General features: G+C 35.7%; 1 protein-coding gene across 3 annotated transcripts; it reads left to right on the top strand.

Moving 5' to 3' along the window:
- Positions 1-242: 242 nt before the first annotated feature.
- On the top strand, positions 243-8990 carry LOC132615969 (uncharacterized). Of its 3 annotated transcripts, XM_060330568.1 has the most exons (9): positions 243-590; positions 1938-2070; positions 2616-5087; positions 5164-5490; positions 5574-5679; positions 5767-6037; positions 6598-6807; positions 7146-7191; positions 8792-8990. In XM_060330568.1, exons 3-7 carry the CDS (start codon positions 2815-2817, stop codon positions 6744-6746), a joined length of 3126 nt encoding a protein of 1041 aa, XP_060186551.1. In that variant the 5' UTR covers positions 243-590; positions 1938-2070; positions 2616-2814; the 3' UTR covers positions 6747-6807; positions 7146-7191; positions 8792-8990. The 3 variants fall into 3 exon arrangements, with proteins under 3 accessions (XP_060186551.1, XP_060186550.1, XP_060186549.1); XM_060330567.1 differs by lacking the exons at positions 7146-7191; positions 8792-8990 and having other exon boundaries at positions 2616-2745; positions 2915-5087; positions 5767-6470; positions 6598-6737; XM_060330566.1 differs by lacking the exons at positions 7146-7191; positions 8792-8990 and having other exon boundaries at positions 5767-6470; positions 6598-6737.
- Positions 8991-10364: the final 1374 nt, after the last annotated feature.

The following is a 10364-nucleotide window of genomic DNA, read 5'->3' as shown; positions in this document are numbered from 1 at the left end:
GAACTTCCACCATTAGATGGACCGTTTGAGTCATTGACTGAAGAAGATATGGCCTTCTTTGATAAGCCTGATCCTGGACATCCACAGGCATATGAGAACAAGAGAGAATAATAGAAAGTAATAGCACATTCAACTATATATTCTCACTACCAAAAACGCGCGTTTTAGCCACGGTTTTTTAGCCAAAAACCGTGGCAAAAGAGACTGAAAATTATAATGTTATCTACGATGTATAAAACTGTGGCTAATTTTTCGTGGGCAAAATGGGGCGGGTAAAAAATTCACTCCCTCCCTTTTCTTTTTCATTTCCCACCATTTATTTACTTTTTTGGTTTTTATGTTTTCTCTTTTAACAAACCCAAATTAACCCAACAGCCAAACTTCACCAAAATTAACGATACCCAGCTCCAAAATTCACCGTTCCCAAATCGATTGCTCCCAATATTCGGCCATCGATTCGTACTCGAAATTTCGTTGATTAACTCATCATTATTTTTGTGGGATTTAGAGTTTTGAGAAGACATTTGAGTTTGGGTGATTTAATTTCTCTGTAATGGCTGCAAGAATCGTTCTTCAACAGCAAAACAAAGGTTTTTTTCTCATTTCTTTAATCATCATCCGTTTTTCATACCCAAATTTCAAATTTGTTTTAATGGGGGTTTAGATTTGATACGTTCTTGAGGGATTCTTTGAATACTTGTCCATGGTATTTTTGTGTTTTGAAAGTAAATCTGGGCATGATAAAAGATGGGTTCTTGTTGCCATGAATGCTTGTGTGTGAATTTATGCATTTTTTGAAATACATAAATAGTTGGTGATTGCTACTATTTGTTAATGGAATTTGATGCATAAATGACGATACCCTTTTTGTTTGAAGGCCTAATTTAAGCGACTCTATGGATGACCAGTTTAAGAACCTCCCTTTATCTTTTTTTCTTTTATTATTTAGTATAAAATTATACATGAAATTTGAGCCGCCCCTGCCTAGAACCCACCCGTGAGATTAAACTGGGTATGTTGTTGTTGTTGTTACTGTTAGTATATTGTGGTATAACAATGACAATGATACCTTAATCCCAATTAGCTTGACGTTGGTTATATGAATCCTTACTTTTCATTTCGCTCCATTTAGTTCCAACATTCAGGTCGGTTATGGTAGCTCATATTTTCCCCTGGTATTTTGGGGTATATGGGCTGCTTTTTATCCTTGTGTATAATTGGAACACATTTGTTGGACTTATAAAAATACATTGCTATTATGGCCGTCGCGTTCTTTCTCTGCTGGGAGATTGCCTTGTTGGCGAAGTTTTGAGCATATTGTTTAGGTAGACTGATAACGTTTGTTCTCGATCTTGCTAGACATTTGTGTAGAAGCAATACCAGATTTGTGAATATTTCCTTCAACACGCCGGGGAAGTTCATAAGGATAATAACTTGCAAGGTATTCAAGGCATTCAATCATTGTGCCAGTAGTTATAGAAAATGGAGATTGGGTGGCCATTGTAGACAAATTCTTTTTAAAAAAAAATTCAAAAAAGTCATTCCAGGAGGAGCGTTACACTTTGACATTAAAGTAGCAAAAATTCTACCTTTAATTTGATTACTACAAACACATTTTTAAAGTAGTTGGTTGTTGATAGAGTTTAGGAATGATACTTGCCCCATGAACTAAGTAGTTTTAGGAGTATTGCTACTTGAATTACTAGAAGCTAAGCTGAGTTGTTTTTGATAATGATATAGGTATGTGTATATATATCTCATTGAGCTCTTTACACCCTTTGTTAGTCAATGTACTGGGACTAGTAAGATTTGCCCTTCTTTTCGCTAAGTAAGCCTGGTGTTGTTTAGTAGTAATAGCTGCGCAAGGTTTCACATGTAATCTTTTGTTGCTTGTGCTACTTTGAGAAATCTAATACGTGCATTATTATTATGTGTAGGCTGAAGGATCTCCATCAGAGGTGTACAAAAGTGATGGATGCGTATGCTGGATGCATGTACTACAATACAAATGAATTTGAAATGTGTAGAAAAGAATAAAAGTAATTCGAGGAGGCATGTCCTTATTGACTGGTACTGCAAATAATGTTTCCCACATATGGAAATAGTAACATGAGCAAATTGTTTTATTATGAACACTTTGACATCAATCTTGTTAAGTATTCCCCCCCCCCCCCCCCCCCCCCCCCCTTTTTTTTTTTGTTTTTCTTTTAAAACTGCTACTCCTAGATTGTAACTAACTGGCTGGTGAAGTGAAATCCAATTATTCCTATATCCGCATCAAATACTATAACTCCACAAAGACACTTCAACGTCACTTTCCACAACATCCCAACTGAAACAACTGCCTAAACGTGGAGTTGGAGAAAACAAAAGCCCCTCCGCAATCTTTTCTCGCCATTCTTCCATCTCCAACATCTCATTATTTTCTCCCCAATTACAACATAAAATGTTTCATAAAGTTTGTGTCTTTTAGTTGGTCTTTGAGCTAACATTTGATGGTTTTAAATTGTTTTTGAATTTTTATGGACTGGATTTTTACTTGTACATTTGTGCTTCAACCCTCTTATTATGGTGAGCTTCTATACTCTTCTAATTCTTCCTGTTGCTTTGATCAGTCAGTACCAGTGGACTGTGAAGTTTCCTGAGTTAGATCGACAACTACTATTGAGCACTTGACGGGAGAAGTCAAACCTTTAGATAAGAAAGAAGGGGACAGTATTCCTGGAGGTGCACGAAACCTGGACGGTATGCCCTTCAATTTTCCATATTCGGATTGCATTCAATTGATTTAAATTGAAACAGCTTCATTCCAAAATGATTGAAAAGAGTTGGATTAAGAAGCCAATTAGATCAAATGAATTCTCAGATGGTGTAGTCCAATTTTTGAACTTTGCCTTTTCGAATGCATCTGTAGATGGAAAAATTGTATGTCCTTGCATTACATGTGGATTTAAAGTTATGTGCAATAGAGCTGATGTGTTTGGTCATCTCCTTCAAAAGGGGTTTCCAGAAAAGTACACATGTTGGTATATGCATGGGGAAAAGCATGTTCAATCTATCGTAGAATCAATATCCCCGGTACAAGATGAGCCGGTTAGACAATATCCGATGCATGATATGTTGAATGATGCTTTTGGTGTCTTTGATAATGACTTTCAAGATTCTGGTCCATCAAATCTACCAAATAATGACCATCCTGGGGGTGCTGAAGATAATGGTCAAGAAGAGAGGGACAAAATTAAGGAGTTGTTAGAGGATGGGAATCAAGAACTTTATGATGGTTGTGCAAAATATAGTAAATTGTCATTCATGGTTCATTTTTATCATATTAAGGTCTTATGTAGTGCAACTGATAAAACATTTTCAATGATTCTTGACCTTTTAAAGGATGCTTTTCCCCATGCGAAACTACCATCATCATTTTATGAGTCAAAAAAGATGATTAAGAGGTTAGGTTTGGGCTATGATAAGATTGATGCATGTCCGAACCATTGCATGTTATATTGGGGATCATCCGAGGATAAGAAGAGAAATAAATGCAAGAAGTGCAATACATCCAGATATAATTCAAATGAAAATGATGTTGGTGCAAATATTGTGATTGATGACCAACAGAAAAAGAAACCAAAGCCAGTGAAAGTATTGCGGTACTTTCCACTTATACCTAGGCTGAGAAGGTTATACATGTGCTCAAAAACTGCAGAACTCTTGAAGTGGCATGCTACAAAGGCTAACCCAGATGAGTTATTACGACATCCTAGAGATGGCAAAGCGTGGAAACATTTTGATTCATTCTATCCAGATTTTACTTCAGAGACCCGTAATGTGCGACTTGCTTTAGCTACAGACGGTTTCAATCCTTTTGGAAATCTAAGTTCCAATGTTAGCATTTGGCTTGTGATGTTGTATATTTATAACTATCCTCCATGGTGTTTTATGAAGCAAACTTCTCTTGTCATGTCTATGATAATTCCTGGTCCTAAAATGCCTGGAAATAGCATTGATGTTTACTTGCAACCTCTAGTCGCTGAGTTAAAACAGTTGTGGAGCGATGTACCTGCTTATGATTCCTCAACTAAAGAAATGTTTCAATTGCGTGCTGCATTGATGTGGACCATAAGTGATTTTCCAGGTCTTGACAACTTGTCTGGGTGGAATACACATACATCGCTTACTTGTCCATCATGTAATTTTAACACGGAATCTCTAAGGCTAAAGTTTGGTAGGAAAAATTGCTTTATGGGACATCGTCGTTATTTGCCACATGATCACAAGTATAGGTACAATAAGCAGTCCTTTAATGGTTTTGAAGAGCATAGACCTGCCCCTATCCCACCCTCAGGTTCAACCATGTTAAGGCAAATTGAGGAGAGTCGGAAGAGACCGCGTGATTGTTCTACAAGTGAGGTTGGCCCGGATCAATGGAAGAAAAAGAGTATTTTTTGGGATTTACCTTATTGGAAGAACAATCTTATTCGTCATTGCCTTGACATGATGCACGTAGAGAAGAATGTTTGTGACAATATATTGTTCACCGTACTTGGTGACAAAAAAAGATCAAAAGACAATTTGCAAGCTCGTAAGGACTTGCAAGCGATGGGAATTAAAGAAAAGCTTCATCCATATCCTAATTCTTCCAAGTTTCCTCCATCATGCTTTATCATGAAGAAAGAGCAGAAAGATATCTTCCTAAAAGTTTTAAAAAATGTGGTTTTTCCAGATAACTACGCATCAAACATTTCTAGATGTGTTGATCTTAAGAAACGCAAGATCTCTAATTTAAAGAGCCATGATTCCCACATTCTGATGGAGCATCTTTTGCCAATTGCTTTTAAAAGATCTCTTCCTAAAGAAGTTACTTCAGTGTTGATTGAGTTATGTAACTACTTTAGAGAAGTATCAAGAAAGGTTCTAGATGTAAAGTATATCGAGAAGCTCCAACAAAGAATTTGGTTGACTCATTCTAATCTGGAAGTCATATTCCCTCCATCATTTTTCACTATTATGGTTCATTTGGTCATTCATCTTGGAGAGGAAGCAATTCTTGCTGGTCCTGTACAAGGTCATTATATGTATCCTGTTGAAAGGTATATTCTTTGCTGAGTAAGTTGCTATATTTTTAAATTTTTTCTAATCTTACGATTCGTTTTAATATATTGCTAGGGAACTCGGCCATTTGAAGTCTTATGTTCGTAACAATTCCGCAGCAGAAGGCTGTATAGCTGAAGGGTATATTTTGGAGGAATGTCTCACTTTTTGTTCAAGATATTTGGAGGATGGTGACATAGAGACAAGGTTTAATCGACCAAGGCGTAATGATGATGAAAATGAGATCCGTGCTAGTAGTGAATCTACTATCTTGTCAAACTTGTTTCCTGCATCAGGCAAGCCTGTTGGGGCTATTAAGACTCTACCGATACCTCCCTTGGAAATCATACAAGCTCACCGATATGTTTTAACCAATTGTGAAATAGTTGATGCATTTCGAGAGTAGGTTACATGGTCTTTTATATTGTTCATTTTCTTTTGTAATGTATTTTTATACCTTACTTTATGAGTTACTACTACTTCAGGAAGTTTAGGACTGAGGTCGCTAGGATGCTTCGTGGCAGAAGAAACCAATCAAAAACTGTGGAAGAACATGTGCACAAACATTTTCACGAGTGGTTTAAGGAATATGTAAGATTGAAAATATTTCGTTCTCTTTTAAATTCAAAAGCTCATAAAGTGTATATATATAATTGTCCTAACATTTAACAATAATAGGTTGCAAGAAATGATGGTGCGGATATTACACCCGAAATTGAATGGCTTGCAAATGGACCAAATAATGTTGTGAGGAGATTCAAGGAGTATAACGTTCATGGATTTAAGTTTCGTACTATGAGGAAGGAGCAGGGATTGACAACACAAAATAGTGGCATTGTTATGTCTGCTGTTACCAAGAGATTTTCAAGTGGTAGAGAATCTATTGAACAGTCAAGTGATGATATGTACTATGGCAAATTGGTTGACATCATAGAGTTAAATTATTACGGTAAGTTAAAGGTTGTGTTATTCAAATGTATTTGGGTAGACACTACACTTAACAAGGGAATTAAGATAGATCAATTTGGGATAACAAGTGTAAACTTTTCACGTTTGATACACACTGGTGCAAAAGAAACAGATGAACCTTTTATACTTGCAACTGATGCTAGAATGGTGTACTATATTGATGATCCAGTTGATGAAGATTGGTGTTTTGTTTGTCATATGAAGCCTAGAGACGTATATGATATGAGAGATGTGAATTATGTGGATTTAGAGGAGCCATCAATGGAGGACATACCTTTTCGTGAGCAACATTTGGAGAATATCGAAGACCTACAATTAGTGCGGGATGATCGCTCTGAACAAGAACAAGATGAACCAACTCATGATGATTATGAAAGTGGCGGTGATGGAGATGGTGAAGGAATTTTGGACTAGTTTAGTACCCCTGTTATGGAATTGTTATATTTGGCTTGTTTCAGTTAATTTTAGTTGTAGTTATAGTGTTGCATTCTCCCTCTTTTCAGTGACTATAAGTAACTTATAAGTTTGGTCTTCCTGCAGATTTTACTGCAGAGGCAGCAACAGCAGCAGCAACATCAACTGGCGCAGCAGCAACAGCAGCAGGCGCAACAACAACAGCAGCAGGCACAGCAGCAACAACAGCAGGCACAACAGCAACAGCAGCGCAGAGATGGTGCAGCAATGTTTAGAGTAGTTTAATACTACTGTTATGGAGCACTTCATATTGTAACAACAAAAGGACGGATATAGGTTTGTATTCTTAATCTATCTTTTCTATCGTAAAGCAAATGTGGTATGTGTTTGATGGTTTATAACCAAAGAGAAAAAAAAGAAAAAAAAAACTTACAGAAATAACAAAGGGCCAAACATCTTCTCATAAAGTGGGACAGAGGGAGTACATTGTATGATTTTTGGAAGAGTTTGTAGGAAGGATTTTCCTGCATGCTTGCTAAGTTCATTTTCTTGCCCTCAAATCTTTCATACATTTGCTTGTTATAATTCTCTAAAAATCACCTTTTGTCCATGCCTTTTCAAGTGATAATCCAGTTAAAATTACTTCTGAAAGTGTTGTTTTTGTCTATTTGCAGCATTAGGAACTCAATTTTTGGATTGACCGAGCACCAATACAAACAGGTACTGCTTTCACTATGCAAGGTCTTTTGTTTCCATGAAGTAGCTCTAGAATCACTTGCTTGTTAGAATTCTTTTCCTTTTATTTGTTCCAGCAAAATATATGCATTGAATTGTTTCGTAGATATAGTTGAGATTTCATATCGGTATGAAATTGAAATGCCTCATAAGTTATCTCGCGGTTTTTTTTGGGCTTGTTGCTTGAGATTGTATGGATGCAGGAGGAAGACTGGTCACTTTAAGTCTCAACTAATTCATAACCATTACTTGCCAGAGAGCTAATATATCAAAAATGAAGTGACGAGAAATATTTTGGCTATGCAATCAACGGGGACTGTTTTGTTTAGCTTTGTTGCGATATATATTATAGTACTTGCAGTAATAAAAAAACAGTAAAAAAAATGATCGTAATCCTAGAGAATCAGATCTGCAACTAACTAATTACTACAAAAATAGGAATAGCTGGCTAAGAGACTATTAACTAGGATTTATTCAAAAAACTAAAGCAGTAGAATAATGTTACTACAGCCCAAAAGCATAATTCTAACACTTACTGACAAGCTCCAGTTTCCTTTCTTAACAGTTATATTCTTGGAGAGAAGGAACATTTAGAAACATCTTAATCTTTTAGTACCATCTATCAAGTCCTCACGCATGAGATCTGATTTCATTCTATGATTTGAATAGACTTGGTTAATGTCCGTCACTTTAATTTTTATGGAATTTTAACACACATAGGCTGCATTTTTTGTAAATGCACCATATTTTGGTCCAAACAGAGATCAGACGATGTTGAACTAATAAATGAAAGATCAACTTTTTGTGTTAGCATATTGGAATATTGTTGACTGCTGGACTTTGAATCTTTGATTGATCAAGGCAGTAGTACTGAAATATTTGTTTTATCATCTAGTGACTTCTCACATGAAATGGATCTGGCTCTATTTGTCTTGATAACCCTTTTATTTATCAAACAATAAGATAGTTGATTTATCCATCCCAACCTGAACAACATCAGGTTATTAAAGGAGTGAAAAAAAACTAACTAGCATAATTTAAGTCATAAAAGACCTTTCATCGAGAAGTTTATTCTTTTCTTCTTTCGTCACATTTGACATTTGCATCAACATACCAGTTCCATGATTCTTTCCAGTAGTTTGGTATGATATCAAATTTATACGTATGCCAATTCAAGATTTCAAGTAAACCAGTTGTAAATATGATCTTCTACATGTGCAGATTCTGAAATCAAAGAATGTAGAATTTGTTGTAGCACTGTATTTCTCTTTCTTGGCTGTTGCATTTCTTTTCTCTTTCTTGGTTGTTGCATTTCTTTTATTCTTCCTGTAAATTATTTGATGAATATGTATTCTTGACTTGGTTATGCTTGTAGACTTGGTCATTTCTTTCTGTTCATAGAATTTAAACGTTGTAAGTACTGATTTGAGAGAGTAGTTTTGAAATGTATATTTAACTCTACCCTTGTTTTTGTTCCGCACATACATTTATAGTGATATAGGGTCCGAGTCTGATGAACTTGTGAACCTATAGTTGAATCCGCTGCTAATGTTCATGTGCCTTTTATTTTTGCCAAAAAATGCAGAAAATAGATGCAGGATTACATCTACTCTTGGATGATACAAAAGTTTACGACTGCTGCTGCCAGTGGATTGGCTAGATACTTTCTTGATTTTCTTTTATGCCTTGATATTAAAACTTTGATCATTATAGCACTGGTTTGTGTATATGGTCAGTGTACTCATGAATGCTTATTGATTATGTATTGATACCAGGAAAATGACGAAAAATTGTAATTTTTTTTTTAAAATATATATTTTGCCACGGTTGAACCGTGGGTATTTTTTTTAAAAATAACTGTATATTATTGCCACGGTTTAACCGTGGGTACATTTTTTGATTAAAAAATTGAATATATTTGCCACGTCTAAACCGTGGCTAATTTTATATGATGAATGAATTCTGGGGTCAAATTACCCATGGAGTGACCGTGGCTAAATGTACATATAACCGTGGCTAACAAAATGTTACCACGGAGGATAAAACTGTGGCTAAATTACTCGCGACGCCCCTGATGGGCATGGCGGCGACTGTGGCTAATTTTTCGTTGCTAACCCTAATTAGCCACGGTTTTGGTACCATTTAGCCACGTTATTAACCGTGGCTAAAACGCGCTTTTTTGGTAGTGTCTAGGCATAATACATAAACAAGCCCTCAAAATTGGCCTCAGCTGACAAGTATATCCTCCAATTTTGGGTGTGCATAAGTAGGCACCTCAACTTCTCTCCACTTTGTCAATTGAATACTCCAACTTACAAAATGATCATCTAGGCACTTCCAAAATTTATGTGTCACGTCATGCTACATCAACATTTGTATTTCCATGTTCAACTTTAATACATGTTGAGGTGTCTACTTGTGCACACCCAAAGTTGGAGGGCATATTTACGAGGCCAAATTTGAGTGCTTGTTTATGTATTATGCCTATATTCCTATTATATAAATATAGTTAGAATTACAGTTGTTGATTTAGTTACTTTGTACAAACTTCCCAGTACATGATAAAACTTCCAGCACATTCAATTATCTGTCAGTTGTCAATTATTTTCACTACCATTGTTTGAATTTTTTAGCTATTGACATTTTAAATTCAATCCTGATAAAAATCAAACTATGCTAATTAATCTTCTGCTGTGACGATATGATGCTTGTTCTATGATTCACAAAAGGAGGCCGCATTGACTATATCGAGCGTGATTTAGCCTAGTGTTGTGTAGCGGGCACATGAATATATTATATTAATTGAATTTAATCGTATATCTACTGTTAGTATAATAAAAAATTTACGCGATCAATGCAATTTAGGTTGCTACAAAACGTTATATAGTATTTTGTAACGTACCAAATTCTTAACACGTCTAACAACTTGTATTAATTCAAACACAGTAGCAATAGAATAACGATTCTGGAATAACAATAGAAATCTAGCTGAAATACAAAGGATTGAAAGAAGGAGATGAGAATCAGAGATACTGAGAATGGGGATGAGAAGAAACAGACTTTTGAGTTTAGACTCGACAATATTTGCATAACCGCAATTGCTCCTATCCAACACTATTTATCACCCTAGATCCCAAACTAACCACTTAATATGGTGT

The sequence above is a fragment of the Lycium barbarum genome, chromosome 10, assembly GCF_019175385.1.
Source record: "Lycium barbarum isolate Lr01 chromosome 10, ASM1917538v2, whole genome shotgun sequence".
In the NCBI taxonomy this organism is placed as follows: Eukaryota; Viridiplantae; Streptophyta; class Magnoliopsida; order Solanales; family Solanaceae; genus Lycium; species Lycium barbarum.
The sequence above is the reverse complement of the archived record's forward strand: the minus strand, read 5'-3'. Positions and strand labels throughout refer to the sequence as shown.